Raw genomic sequence first — 14,936 nt, forward strand, 5'->3', positions numbered from 1 at the left:
CTGAGTGAGGTTTTTATGTTTTCATGAATGTGCTGTAATGACGGGTAGTTAGAAGAAGAAGTGGCTTTTAAGGCCTTTCACTGCCTTGAAGTGAGTGGGTGCTTTCACAGATACAAAGCGAGAAGTTGCTTTCGCATGATTTACTGAATTATTAACTAATCAAAAAAAAAACCAAAACTTAAATTCAACTTAAAGCACAATAAAGCATACAGCATCGTATTGACGTCTCCACAGTTTAGGTTTGTTTTACCTGCTGTTGTTCTCATATTGATGCATTTTGAACGCATTAATATAGGATGTAGTCCACTGTGAGCATTTTGAATCAGTTGTTATTCTGTCAGTGTCACTGTGTTTTTTTGTTTTCCCTCCAAAAAGCAGCTCTTTTTCACAAACATCCCGACGACATCTAATACAGACGTTCATATGTTGCTAGCTCCATTCAATAGCTGCCTTTTAATCCTTACAATAAAAGCCATGCCTCAAAACACAGCTTTACTTTATGTTTATATTTACACTTTATTTTACTGTTGTTGGATATTTTGTGACCTGCTCGTTTGTGACTACAGTTGAGGGTGCACAGGTACGTTCACACCAACTTTTCTGGGTGCGTTCGGTCCACTGTGAGGCCCTGTGCTTGTCTGACCTTTGATGGTTGCAGGTTGCAGGGCCACTCACCTGTTACTGTACAAGGACGGCCCAATGGAGCACAAAGGAAGTTTGTTCCACATGTGGTGGAGTTTGGTGTTCATGCTCATTAACGTGTTATGTTCAGCTCAAAGAATTTAGTTTGATTTATGTAATGTGGTCACAACATGCAGTGGCTGGCATCATAACATATATCATGCGCGCTTTTTTTGGCGACAGCAGGAAGGATGTACCAACAGACGTATTCATATTAATCACTGTCTTTGTTTCTAGTTTATTTGTGACACTGATCACTGATACCACATTACATCAGAAATATGGCATTTCTATATGAAGCTCTATGAGGCTGCGATGTAGCGACAGCATGTGTCAGTTCAGATGACTGATAATCTGTGATTGTTTACTTCCTGTAGCCCAACAGCCAACCAGCAGCACGGCAGCTGTTTCATCTTTTACCACTAACCATCCAGATACTAACCCCACCCTGCATGGTAAGAGGAACAGTAATACCATTGCCAAAACTGGCATGAATAATGCTGTCACTGTCTAACTGCATGGATTTTTAACAGTAGTATTTATGCAGCAGATACAGAAACTGTATATGATTGGATGTTGTTGTGCCACAGCCTCAGCTCTTATAAACATAAACGTGTCCCCAAAAAGTTGATTCTGGTTATCTGGACTTGGCCTTTATTTCCTGTGTCTTAAGATCTTGATTGTCATATACTGTTGAGGATAGTTTTAGGCCTCGGGCTTCGTCTTTTAATAATACATTGATTTGTTCTTACTCTTCTCCAGCATGTTTAATTCTTTTAGTCCCTACTCTCATTTCTTCTTCTACACACTGTTCCAGAAACATCTGGCCAGCTGCAGTTCATGACTACTAACCAACCAGAGACTAACATAGCTGTTCCTGCTGCTTCTTCCTGGGGTAACATTCACACTTCCATGTCTAGCTCTTAAACCAAGATCAGTGTTAGCCAATCCTCATCATTCCTGTGGAATATGTGAGGCTTTTCTGCTAATAGCTGTGTGTTTGCACTGCAGGATCTAAGGCCCATGAAACTTTATTTTTGGGGGTCTTTTTTGTTTCCTTCTCCTTTTTTAGCTCTTTAACTGCTTAATCAGCCTAACCTAGTTATAGTCATGTCATATCTTTTGCTTTGGTTTCTTCTCGTATGGTTCATGCACTCCTTTGTTTCATATCGCTGTTACAGACATAGTAATCACTGTACAATCCTACAATACTGTCTGTGACTGAAGGATGTTGAGATGGCTTATGTAAAAATATCGTGTCCTATATTAGTGGTTTATTTTTGAAATGCATTTTTTTACCTTTATTTATTGTATGTAACTTGCTTTTTCACTATAATTACATCTGCTTCGATCGGCCATATCCCGGTGACAGTGGAGGAGACTCAAATTATGCTTCAGCAACCTGAGCCAATGGCCTTGAAGTCCAGGTCCCTGACTGTTTGGCCAGCTGGTTACCTCAGAAGACAGACTTCTGGATTTACTGTTGCTGCACTCTCTTTTTCCCAAACCCCTAGACATCCAGTTCCTTTAGTCCACAAAATCAGGCAAACCAGGTCTGCGTTTTTTCGCAATCCTCCTGGAGGAGCTTCTCTTCATAGATCTCTTACGTCCAGTCCTTTGAATCCCCCCGCTCAAACCCCCAGTCCCCATCATTCAGCTCATCAATCCAGATTCTTAGCTTCAGTCCCTGGTTCCTCTGGTCCATCTGAAGCTACCCGCCCCAGACCCCCTGCTCCCTTCCAAAGACCTCCACGGTATCGAAGATCCAAGATTTCCCTGGGGTACATTTCAACCCCTTTGAGGAAGAGGCCAAACCGAGGAAGACATCAAGCTACCACTAAAGCACCACCTAGGGTGGAGATTCACATCACAAAACCTGCTGTTCCATTAGCTGATCTCAAATCCACAGCCAGGCTTAAATTCACACCAACGACTGGATTCAAAGACACAGATGGGTTGAAAGACTCGACGCCTGCAACCATTCATCTAAATATTTCTTCTGTTACGTCCCAACCAAAAACTTTTCACCAGTCAACCTCCAAAACGGAGGTCTCTACCACCACTCAGGACTTAAAGTTCCTTCCTGAATCTCATACTTCAAGTTCACCTCAGGGGTCACCTCTGCAGCAGAATAAAAGTGAGGCATTAGCTGCGGCTGGGCTAGCACCACTGTCATCATCGTCGTCATTGTTTTTGTCATCATTATCAGCACTTGGCATTAGGAAGAACAAACCTGTTGCTTCATCATGGTCACTCCTGAACATGAGTGGTGGTGAAATCCAAACATCTGCTGCGGGTAACCTGACAGATCAGGAGATACCGGATAATGAATATTCATCAGGCTCTGGGCCATTCATGTATGACATGACTGAACTTGTGGGGGAAAGGAGTCCTTATAGATTATATCAATTTGATGCCTTATCCAAAGAACCCAATACTGGACCTGATGCCAGAAACTCAGACCCGCAAAGTGCTTCCCACCTTTTCATCCAACCCTCAACTCCTTCTGAAAGAGGAAGTGAACATTTTTTCACCCAAACACATTTCCATAATGGCTCAGAAAGCCTGCTCAGCATCCTAGCAGCAGGCATCAAGCCTTTTAAAGATCACTCACCAGACCTACTGGTACCAGAAACATCCATCAGCACTCTTAATCAGACTTTGACAACAGCTCAAACCCACCACGAGCTTCCAAAGAGCAGCGGTCCAAGTGGACAGAAACAAGAGGAAAGTTCCTATGCACAACTGGAAAGACTGAGTTTGCAAGCAATGCCGTCTTCCCTTCCTCCCTCCTCTTCATCCCACCTCTTCATGCAGCCAACACCTTCTTTGCCGATGGCACATCTAAGCTCCCCTTCTTTCCTCGCCGAGGTGGTTTTCCCCAAACAAATCTTTTCCTCTTTTGTGCCACAGAAGGAAGACAAGGCCCAGATATCCTCACTTTCTTTAAACCCTCTGGGCAGTAAAGCTGGACTAGCTGTAGCCAGCAGTAGTCTGGTTAACAATTTATATACAGACGCACATGCACACATACAGTCTTCTGTGCACGTCATTCCCCATCGATCATCCATTCTCTCCCCTCCATCTCCTCCCTTTCACGAGCCATTCCAGAGCCCTCACTACTCCTCATCCAGTATCCTACCTCCTACTTCTCCCTTTTCTCTCTTTCAGTTAGAATTTACAGCCACCTCCGCCCATGCCTCCCCCATTCAAACCGTCATACCCCAGTACTCCCCACTCAGCCCCACCCTTCCCTTGGCCTCTGATCCCCTTTGGCCCACCCTGGTTCCTTTTCCACCTTCTGCTGCTCCTCGGTACCCCTCCCTCCTCCTGCCATCATCTTCCCAGCCTGCAGAGCGAAGGCTTTCAGAAACTGCTCACATGCCAGTGTCTGTGTTGTCATTTCTGTCCTCGAATCTTCAAAAGAACTTTGAGGACTCAACGGTTGACACAGCATCTTTGTTGTCATTTCCTCTCTTTTCTAAAGCCCCAGCTCAGTCTCCTTTTGTTGATAGTGCACTGCACCCTGAATACCACTCTGCAGAAAAGTCCTCTAGTGGTTTATCTAAAGCTAACAGAAATGAAGTGCCCTCCACTGTGCACAACCTGTCCCCTGATACTCGATCACATACATTAACCCATGCAGAAGATTTTTCAGATAACTCCTTTAGTCACACTAACCCAACTCCCTCAAGATTATCTGTGGAGGCTCTGGTATCCAGTCCTGCAGCGCTTGTGCCGGACTTTGGTCCAGCCCTGTCACAATTAGAGTTTCCTGTATCAGAGCTAAATTTGTCAGTGGTTTTGTGGCCATCCTCAGATGCAGCTAGCCTGTCAGTCAGACCTTTTTTAGTTCATTCTCATCAGAAAGATTTGAGCGAGATAGAAACTCGTTCAGTGCTTCACACTGACACTGGCTTGACCTCGCTGCCAACAGCTGGTATTTGGGGCCATGATCACACTCTGGCTCTGCTCAGGGCAAATATTGAAGGAAAGCAAGAACCGCCCTCTTCCTCTGCCTCTTCTACATCATCTTCCAATGTCTTCCTTTTAACTCAAAGCTCTCACATCCCTTCATTTACCGACTCCATCAGGGAGACAGAGGGGATGATGGGAGAGGAAACCGTTCTGACTCAGAAATCTTTGTCTGGGTCACAAGAGAGAGATTCTTCCAGCCCGACTGTTAACAGAGATCCTTGGAGGCTGCATCATGCAGTCTCACATTTACACAACCAGGGAGAAGTGAATGGAGCTGCTGGCACTCGGACCAACTCGCAGGCCCCTGCTGGCTATGACAGTGGATTTAGTCTCTCCACTCCGCCTTTGTTGAATCCGTCCCAGATGCTGGCACACCGCGACAGCTCAAGTGCGCAGCTTGGTGTGACAGCCCCCCGGCACGCTCCGGGGATGGCTCTAGCACACGTCTCAGGCCTGACACGAGCTAATACTGTACAACCCGGCCGTCTGATCCAGACACACATTTCAGCACACACACAGCTGCCCACACACTCTAACAGTCAGGCACACACTCAGAACTTTAGGAGTGATGGGCTCAATTTGAGCGAGGGGGCTAACACCAGGGGGCCACGGCAGCAATCTCCAATCTTGAGTTTCTTCACACCCTCGCTTCCTGTCCTTTTGCCCTCCATGTCATCTTCTGTTTCTCTCGTAGAAAGTGTTTCACTTCTTCTTCCATCTCAGCACCTGTCTTACACCTATCCTCCTGTCTCACCCTCTGTCTCCACCCTTTCATCCTCCTTTCTCCTCCCCAGCCGGGCGACATGGCCAGCAGCACCTGCTAGCATGATGAACACAGAAATTGGGTCCTTGTCACCCACTCGTCCTACTGTTAGATTCCTGCAGCCCACAGCAGCACAGTCCTTACAAAGACCCACCATACAGCCAGTTGAAGAGTTTATCTCAAACACTCAATCTCTTTCTTTTGGTCAAGTTTCCATGGAGTCCATCCAGTCACGCCTGCTTATTTCTCCTAACCAGGATGAGGTTTTATCACAGTTTACAAACCACTCTCAGCCACAAAATGAGTCTACGTTAGTCGGCGTTTTGATATCTGAGGCCTCAAATAAGCAAACTGCTGGTGGGAGATTATCACATCTCTCTGCTCCATTTAACCCTGCAGATGTTGTTCCAAAGATACACTTTGCTAATGAGCATGTCTCACCTGTGAGCAACAAAGCTCCTGTAATCTTAAGCGCTGTAACAGGCCATCACCCTAATGAGCATGTAACTCCACAATCTGCCCTGAATTCTCTCTCATCTCCTGTTGATATGCAGAATACTCCCTGTCCTATTTCTGAATCCTGTTATCAGCCTGGTTCTGCTACATCATCACAACCGAATGTTGCTCTGGTTCTTCCAACCCCCCTGCAGTCTTCTGACCTTAATACCCCCTCTTCCACCTCCAGATCCCCCACTGGCTTCTCTATCGAGATCACAAATCATGGCTTCATTTCTGGGCTTGATGAGCTCTCACCTCCTGGGAGAGACAACCACACCACAAACACAGCAGGCTTTAAATATATACCTGAGTCTAATTCAACCACTGCTGCGGCACTCCGAGACTCTCCTGTGGCGCCGGCTGCGATGACCAACATCACAGCAGCTAAAGATGCTAGTGCACTCGTAGAAAAAGGAAGTCTGGATGTGTCGGAGGGCAGTATGACAGGCAGCAGGCCAGTGCCGGTGCTCGTGAATGCAGCAGCAGCAGCAAAGTCAAATTTAACCGCCTCAGAGCCAGGTTTGAACTCAAGTCCAAATGTGTCGAATCACAGCAGGAACCAGAGCTCAGGAGGTTTAATGAAGGGGGACGTGAACCAAGACCACGGCACTGGCAAGATCAAAGACAACAATCTCAACTTTTCCCCAACGCCTCCAGCAGCTGCCAGTGGTTGGCATCTCATAACCCCAAAGATCTCCTCTCCTACACCTCCATTCAGAGCTCTCAGTCCATCAGCTAACGCCGGCAGCAGCAGCGGCCTCAAAAAAGCCACGTTGCACCCCAGTCTGGGATCCCCAACAGCAAATCCATCCATCAGGCCCACACTGCCCTGCCGGTGTAAACAACGCTTTCTTTTTACATGTCAGTGTGGACTGCCATCGGGGAATAGTATGTTATGCAGCAACAACTTTGTTGTCATAGAAAATAAAAATAAATAATCAGTAATATTACAAAATTGCAGAAATACAGTATTTAGTCTTCAAGTCTTTTAAAGGATCTGAATCAGAACGTTTTGATTTGAGCAGCATTACAAATGCATACGGACACCTGTGTCCGTATTATTAAGTGTTTTTGTGGTGTTTCCACCTCACAGTGTTCCCATAACCAACTCCATTCAACCAGCCCTCTTTGGTTCTGAAGAACATTACTGGTCCCCATTCAACTTCCTCCCTAATCTGAGGTGACAGTGATTCAGACCTTACCGGCTGATATCATTGTTGGCCCAAAGAAACCAAGCTCTGGCTGCCAGTAACGGATAATCTTATAATAGAATAATCAGAATAATCTCAGAATGACATGTTCAGCTGTTGTACAGTCAGTTATGGGTCAGTCTTTGGTTGAGTTGTAATATCAATGCATTGGTTTAAAAACACAAAGACTTTAAGACTGAATACTCACTTCAGGTGGTTGGGTTTCAGAGCAGGTCAGTAGTTCGAATCATAGATGTCAGTACAAATGCTGTGATTGGGCGGGATTCCCATCAAAGTTGAGACTCGTGATTGGTTTAAAGTGATTCTGGCTCATTGTAGTTCATTAACCATGAGTTTAGCTGACCAATCAGATGTTGGTATTTAGCCTGGTACTTGTAGTGAAAAAAGGGATTGTAGTCTACTTTCTGCCTGTTTTCCTTTCCTCTCTGATAACTGCCAACACCTTTTCTTATTACATAGTTTTTCTGCTTTTCTTATATTCATTTTTCAGTCCGTGCAGCTTCTTGGTGGAGGCATCCTGCTTTGGTGCTTCGCATCGTCCGCATGCTACTTTCTGCTATCAAATCAAATATTCAAAATCAATCAGCGGCACTCTGAAACTCTGAAAAGTATATTTATAACCAAAGATAAGCAGCCTGCAGGATTTCCCTCCAGACCTGATGGAGTGGAGGTCTCATTTCCAGTCAGTAGCATTTACTAACAATTAGAGATATTAGAGAGACATCTCGTGGCCAGTGTCAAGCATAGCAGGAGCATGGAGGGCCCTACAAGGAAGAGCTTAGATGTGCCTCCTCTGAAACCGAAAGTATGCGTTAAAAAGTTTTTTTCTTTTTTCCCTTTTTTTATAAGCTTTAATCAGTTTTGATTCCATTAGTCGTTACTTTCTACACGTATCTGTTTTTAAGGAAATCAATACACACACAAAAACTCAGTTAAATGAGTCTGTGTAACAAGAAATTAATTTTACAGGAAGTTTCAGACCCCAAAACTCTTTAACATTTACATTTCTCCACAGATCTTTAACGTACCTGCTTCATAATTGTGCTCTTTATTCCTTTTTAAGGTGGATTTGTGAGAACGCAGATCAAAGGGTCAAACAATCCTGAGAAAGACTCAAATTGCACAAATCCTGCTTCAACTCCTTGATTTGTGCAGTTTGAAAAAAGAAAGGGGAATGACTGTTCTCCCCTCAGCGCCGACGTTATTGTCCGTCAGGCGGTGTGTTCCCATTTTTCATCATTTTACTTCAAAATGAGATTTTTACATAACTCGATCAGCTCAAACCGCTCGGGCCGTCTCCTGCTATGTGCCACAGGCTCGGTATGAATTATCTGTTGCACATCGAATCTGAAGTGCTCTTCTTTCTTTCTCCTGTGCTCTCACCTTGGTCTGCAGATGAGCAGTTTTACCGATTCGAGTTTGTGGTGGATGACAGCAGATCGCAGACGACACGGGAGACGCTTAAATCAGCCGTGGCTCTTTGGGTGAGTTTTTACTCCACTTATTCATCCATGTCCAGACCTCAGTGAGCGTAACCGTGGCAGCAGCGACAGACCTCATTAGATTTTCTTTCATAATTTTAATTAGTTGAAGCTCTGAGCAGCTTAACTTTATCAAACGTAGAAATATACTAAAATATGATTTTCAATACAAAGTCAAAAAACTGTGTAAAATGTATTTTATTCAAAACATAACACAGAAAAAACCTAAAATTTCAGAACCGCTTCCAGTTATTATCTTCTTAAATGAAACAAAAGGAAGTCTCAGTACAACATAGTTTAATGTCTGTGGCAGCAGCCCTGCACTGGCAGTGATGGTTTTACTGGTTACTCTGGTTGACTGGCATAGTGGTGGTGTAGCTACAGCAGCTAGCAGAAAGTGTATGATGCTGCAGATAAAAATGAAACAACAAAAAGTGTCAGAATATCTAAAAAACAAAAAGATCAAGTGTGCAATTACTCTCACTGCCAGGAGAGGGAGACAAAACAGCCACACTACATGAGTTCAGTAAAACACTGGCACAGAATTATTGAACAGAACTCAAACTTCATCTCCAGGTCTATGATAAACAAGATTAAAGTCATATTTTATTTAATTAAGACTGAATTAAGATAACATGGGAGTGAAAAAAATTTCTGAGCTGCTGAACTTAAAGAAATGAAGATTAGGAGAATACAGAGGTCGGGAGCAAGACTCACCTTTACCTGAACAAGCGATGACTTAGATTTGTTGGAACAGTTTTTACTCATGAAGCAGGTACATAAAGTTTCTTCTTCACACCAATGCGGCAGTTTAATATTCAGTGCTGAGCAGACTTCAAACCCGATCTGTTATTTTTACAGCTCAATCAGACCTTTCAGGACTGGATCCACAAAGTCTACGTGGGCAACATCAGGTAATCCTGCAAACAGCTATCACACAAAGTGCACACGACCTAGGGCAAAGGTGCTTTTGTATGGGTGATGCTGTTTGGGTCTGTGCTCGTTTTCAGCCATTTCACAATAGCTAAAAAGATGAGCTACACCAAGGAGAGAAAAAAGAAATGGTTAGAAACAGTTAGACCTGTGAGAGCGACAGGTCACGCCAGGATGAAGTTTACTGTCCTGCTCCTGTGAGCACGAGTGCAGATGTGTGAGGTGTTTGAAGCTGAGCAGTAAGGCTCTGCGCTCCTGGGTCATATTTTGAGGTGAACAGTAAAAGTCTGACTTATGTGCTTCCTCCTGGCTGCAGGTACTTTACTGTGTTCATGCATCATTTATCATTTGTAGTCTTTCATCTCTGCTGCTTCTCTTCTTTTCCCTCTCCAGTGTTCAGCTGAGTCCACAGACTGCAGGAAACCTGAGCAGGTAGCATGACTCTGTTTAACTCTGCAGGTTCCTGTCATTATGTGCTCACCACCTCATAGAAGTCAGGTGTTTAGGATGGTAGGTCATTCTGGCATGTCTCTTTTTGCTGCAGCTATGAGTGCCGTGGTCTGCTGGTTTATACCGAGATCATCAACAAGAACCTGAGCCTCATCGATGATGCGTCTGCCCGGCTCAGACAGGGGAGCGTGTCAGAGGGTGTGGAGATCCAGAGCGCCTCTGTGGAAGTCAAACAGATTGGTGAGAAGGTTACACTGAACGCTAAACACAGAAAAATAAGAACCGGAGATAATAAAGAAGTATGGTTTCTGCACATCACTCACACAACTCTCTGGATTTGATTTGTTGTGGATTTTATTGTCTAAAGTCTGTCTGTTCGCCTTCTCTGATCACTCTGTGCCCTGGATGTTTTTCCTGTTTCATTATATGAATGTATGTCTGCTTCAAAACTGTGAAATCACTCCTGTTTTTTTCTGCTTAAAGAAAATTGCCCGTACGACCCGCCTTGGCCTGAAACCAGACCGACCGTTACTGAGTACCAGCCCTGCTTCCCCAACAAGAAATGGAGGACCTGGTAACACGAACACACACAAAACATGAGCTGAATGCAGCCAAACACGAATATTTGATTGCAATATTTCCAGCTCCATATTCTTATTTTCCACTTGACAATAATCCTTCATCATCCTTGCAACTAGCACGTTTGCACAAGTTCAAGGCAAATATTAGGATTTGCACTTATATTCACGAACTGTTATTTATTTCATATCCATCTTTTGTAGGCACTTTGTTCTCATGATCATTGTGAGGTTTTCGTGTTTCTGGGGAGAGTCATTAATCAAGACTGCATGATATATCCCAAAATGTATTTTAAGAACCCCCACTGTGATAAAATCAGCAGTAAAAGCAGCTCATATCTTTTCTTTGTTAGAGTCTGTGGTTTTAATCAGATCTTTCTGAGACACTGTGGTGTTCAGTGAAACAGCATTTGATGTTGATTTATTGACTTAATTCATCTTCCTGTAATGTTATACACCTCATGGTGATCTATGATTTATTAGTATGACAAGCAGGACATCTTCCGATGCCCACGAGTGCCTCAGCATAAATTCTCAGAGGGAAGTGGTCCTTAGTGGGGTTAACTGTGGAGTCAGTGGGGCTAAAGTTCTGGTTATTCTTCTCCTTTTATCACACGTTTCCACAGCAGCATTTCTGTTGAGCAGACTCAATGATAAAGTCTGAACGAAGCAGTCGGACCTTTGAAGAGCGCTGCTGCACACGTACTCCGGACCGCAAACACCAGGGCTAAAATCCCATTTGAACCCTTTAAATGTTACTTCACCATCTTAAAACAGGAAGTAGGCGATGTTATTGTCATAGAGTTAGTGTAGGGAGGAGGTCGGGGCGGATGGGTGGGCTGATAAAGTCAGAGAGTGCTATAACTACCTTTACTGCATGTTGAACTGTGTGTTTGGAGCGACCAGGATTGGGTTTGTTAAGCTGTTGAATATTTAAGCACTTCCTCCACATTCCTCCACAAAACCTGCCTGCAGCAGTGCCGGCTATCTTACTTAGGACTACTTCTTTAAGCTGAGTAATTATATGTCTTATCGATAACCTCTTCTTTTCCCAGTTTAATCAGTTCGATGAACTACTCATCGTACTGGTCAGATCCAGACAGCAGCAACTGCACTGATATCGACTCCATCCAAGTGTCAGCAGGTACGCTCAGACACAAAGTCAATCTGACAGCGGACTGTAGACGTGGCGTGCCGACACCGTTGATTCTAACAATGCATCATTTGCTTTGTGTGTAAAAAAACATAGACAGCTGAATATCTGAGTTGTTTTATTTTTGCATGAATAAAAAAGCAAATACATGATTTTAAATTATTTTATTCCAACTGCCGCAGTTCAGAATAAAAGTATTAACAACAAAGTTAAAGAGTCTGAGACCACAGCGTAGTACAGATTTAAAAATGTTATTTTCCAGTGTGGGAACATTTTATTCACTCTTTGTGCGTTTCAGATAATAAGCTGGGTCACATTTTTACAATATTTTCTGCTCGTCCGTTTCTGATTTGCCCCAAAATGGTATGGTTTGAAATATGTAACATATATGATTTCTGCAAATAATTCGCTTCATATATCAAATACTTATTTACCTATTCTTTTTGACATACGGTCTCTGAGCATAATTGAGCATGTTTTTTCACACCTGTTTGAATATAAATATCTCACAATGAACTATGAAAGATAAAAGCTTTTCTTCCAATAACATTTAATCAGGATCCATAATCCTGCAAAATCAAACATGCAGAATTAATTTAACATAAATTCACAAATATAAAGAAATATTCATTCACTTTTAAAGCTGCTGTGAGTAAATCTGACATTTGTAAAAGAAAAACAAAAATATTAAGATGACCTGTATGAAACTCTAATTTTCACTTATTTTTGACAAATAGATATAGATTTTTGTTCAGTTTCAAGACTTTATACATTAAACTATTTTAAACCTGAATTATAAGTCAATAGACTAGAAATGACACAGAACTGGAAAATGAACCTGAATTTGTGTTTTAATCTGTGATATATCACAAAGTTGTGATAGAAAGTGACAAAATGGAACCATTTGTGTGTTGCTTGAGCAGAAAATGCATCTGATGTAGCGGAGCAGCTCAAAGCGTTCACCAACAACAAGCTGAATGAGAAAGAGGTGAGTGTTTACACTGGCATCTGTTCGCTCAAGCCTCCTGTGACCAGGAGAGTGACTCCGTGTCCTCCTGTCCTCCTTGTCCTCCGTGTCCAGGTGTCTAAAGTGGTGTCAAAGGTGGAACAACTAGTGAACGTATCCAAGATCAACTTCACGTTAGCCTCCAGCATCGTCACCATCATCTCCAACGTCATGAGTGGCTCAGCTACAGTCCCGGCAGCCTCAGACAAGTACAGACTTCTTACTCTGCCCACCTGATATTAAAGTCCTGTTTGTGGCACATTAGTATATGTGAGGGGGGCAAACTCCTCAAGATGGGTGGTGACCATGGTGGCCATTTAGAAGTCGGCCATCTTGGATACAACTTTTGTTTTTAAAGTAGGAAGAGGGCCATGTGACACATCAAACTTATTGGTAATGTCACAATTTAGACCAACTCAGACTGGTTGTTATGTGATGGTTGATCTGCTAAAATCTTAATTTTGTAACCAAAACATCTGAAAAATGTAAAGTTATCACTCACACACCACCAGGAAGAAAGGGTGACTGGAGAAATTCTGCAAATGTCACCAGGTCTGTGAAAATTAGAAGTTAGCAAAGAAACTTTGAAGCATCAGGATGACGATAAACTGAGAATAAGGTGGAGAGTCTGCTATCAGTTTGGATCATCAGTTTCTGATAATTTGATGATTAACTGGAATAAATCGGTGAAAACTGCAAATCATTTGCTGTCTCCATACAAAGTTTTTCACTTTAAACTGAAATTTACATTAAGCATTTAAATTCAGAGTCCAGTAGCTTCTGAAAGTAGGAGATTTAACTGCTCTGTGACAGCAGCGGATGAGTACCTAACATTTGCATAGGAATAAAACTTGAGTTTAGCCTCCTATTGCAGCGAGTTTCACCATAGACAGGTTGTACTGGTTGTGCAGACCGACTCAGACTGGTTGTTATGTGATGGTTTTGTGTGTATTTATTAATCACATGAACATTATTTGCAAAGCTTCACCAACCTATCTGAGAGACCGCAGCAGTTTGGACATAGGCCGCCTTCCACCAAAAGTTCACTCGGAGATTGCAGAGTGCTCCATGCTCAACCTCTGGGCAACCAGCTGATGCTACAACTACTTACAGTTGACCTCCAACAGCAAAACAGTTCAGCATGATCACCGGAACCGACAGGTTGCCCTCAGTTGCGCGGAGGCCGTGTCCCATTTCTACGATAGCAATCAGCTAGCATGTAGTCAGAGTGTTGAAACTTTCTGCCGCTTAATGAACTCTCAGCCACAAAGTTTGCTGGCAGGACGGAAAGTTCAGTATTAAACTGAAACTTAAACGAGACTCACATGTTTGAGTCTGTTTCACATGAATCACCTTCAAACATGATCATTTTCAGCTGCGTTTCAGTCAGCCGTGTTAAACGCCACCTCTGTGTTTCTCACCAATATCTGTCTGGTTTTGCTTCCCTTTGAAATCATCGTAGAAATACTTTGCTTCTCTCTCCTCCTCCGCAGAGCTCTGAAGACCGTGGACAAGCTGGTGCAGAAGATCCAGTTTGATGGTCCGTCCATCCAGATCAATTCCAAGAATCTGGCTGTGGGAATTCTGGCCCTCAACACGACGATGTTCAACGAAACAACCCTCAGCGCCTTCATGTCTCCAAATAAGTCAGACCCACAGGTAACGGCTGGGAAAGTCAAAACTTTCTCCTGTAGAAGGTGGATTTGTGTTTTTTGATTTAGCTTTGACTGTTTCCTGTCCCCTCTCAGATTGATTTTAAGTCTAAGCGGCCGAATCCTTTAGCTCAGGTCACACTTCCCGCCTCTCTGCTGTCCAGAGTCTCTCATGCCGAAGCCGACACACCGTCCAGGATCAGCTTCATGTTCTTCAACAGCCCCAGTTTTTTCCAGGTCAGAGGTCACGGTGTGACGTTCACACAAAGGCTGATGTTTTAGGGTGTCTTAACATGACGTGTTTTTCAGAAAAAGGCAGAAAATGAATTGATCAGCTACGTGGTGGCGAGCAGCGTGGTGAACGTCCCCATCCACAACCTGAGAGACCCAGTGAGGATCGAGATCGCTCATCGCTCTGACCCGGTGAGCGTTCACGTTTTTTCCTTTCTTCTCTGTTCCATTTTTGGACTTTATACACATTATTTATATATTTGCGTCACTCTTTTCACTTCCTTTCTTTGACCTGTGCTTCATTGTGTTGTCTGTTTCATA

The 14,936-nt window shown here is 43.4% G+C and overlaps 1 protein-coding gene across 4 annotated transcripts in view; it reads left to right on the forward strand.

The window, feature by feature from the left end:
* The window catches only part of adgrg6 (adhesion G protein-coupled receptor G6), a 99,946-nt gene that overhangs the window by 62,747 nt on the left and 22,263 nt on the right, over nucleotides 1-14,936 (forward strand). For 2 of the 4 annotated variants that reach the window (XM_085383231.1, XM_085383232.1), the window contains 11 exons: nucleotides 8,527-8,615; nucleotides 9,474-9,526; nucleotides 9,939-9,977; nucleotides 10,090-10,235; nucleotides 10,479-10,569; nucleotides 11,629-11,717; nucleotides 12,650-12,714; nucleotides 12,808-12,941; nucleotides 14,226-14,391; nucleotides 14,481-14,621; nucleotides 14,694-14,807. In XM_085383231.1, the coding sequence (XP_085239357.1) occupies nucleotides 8,527-8,615; nucleotides 9,474-9,526; nucleotides 9,939-9,977; nucleotides 10,090-10,235; nucleotides 10,479-10,569; nucleotides 11,629-11,717; nucleotides 12,650-12,714; nucleotides 12,808-12,941; nucleotides 14,226-14,391; nucleotides 14,481-14,621; nucleotides 14,694-14,807 (1,127 nt within the window). Of the gene's footprint in view, nucleotides 1-1,058; nucleotides 1,137-4,537; nucleotides 6,809-8,526; nucleotides 8,616-9,473; nucleotides 9,527-9,938; nucleotides 9,978-10,089; nucleotides 10,236-10,478; nucleotides 10,570-11,628; nucleotides 11,718-12,649; nucleotides 12,715-12,807; nucleotides 12,942-14,225; nucleotides 14,392-14,480; nucleotides 14,622-14,693; nucleotides 14,808-14,936 lie in introns of those variants that run through there. The other 2 variants (XM_085383230.1, XM_085383228.1) reach the window with 2 other exon arrangements.

Source organism: Rhamphochromis longiceps, linkage group LG15 (assembly GCF_057381845.1).
Source record: "Rhamphochromis longiceps isolate RC_006_pf linkage group LG15, R_longiceps_female_GT1.1, whole genome shotgun sequence".
Lineage (NCBI taxonomy): Eukaryota > Metazoa > Chordata > Actinopteri > Cichliformes > Cichlidae > Rhamphochromis > Rhamphochromis longiceps.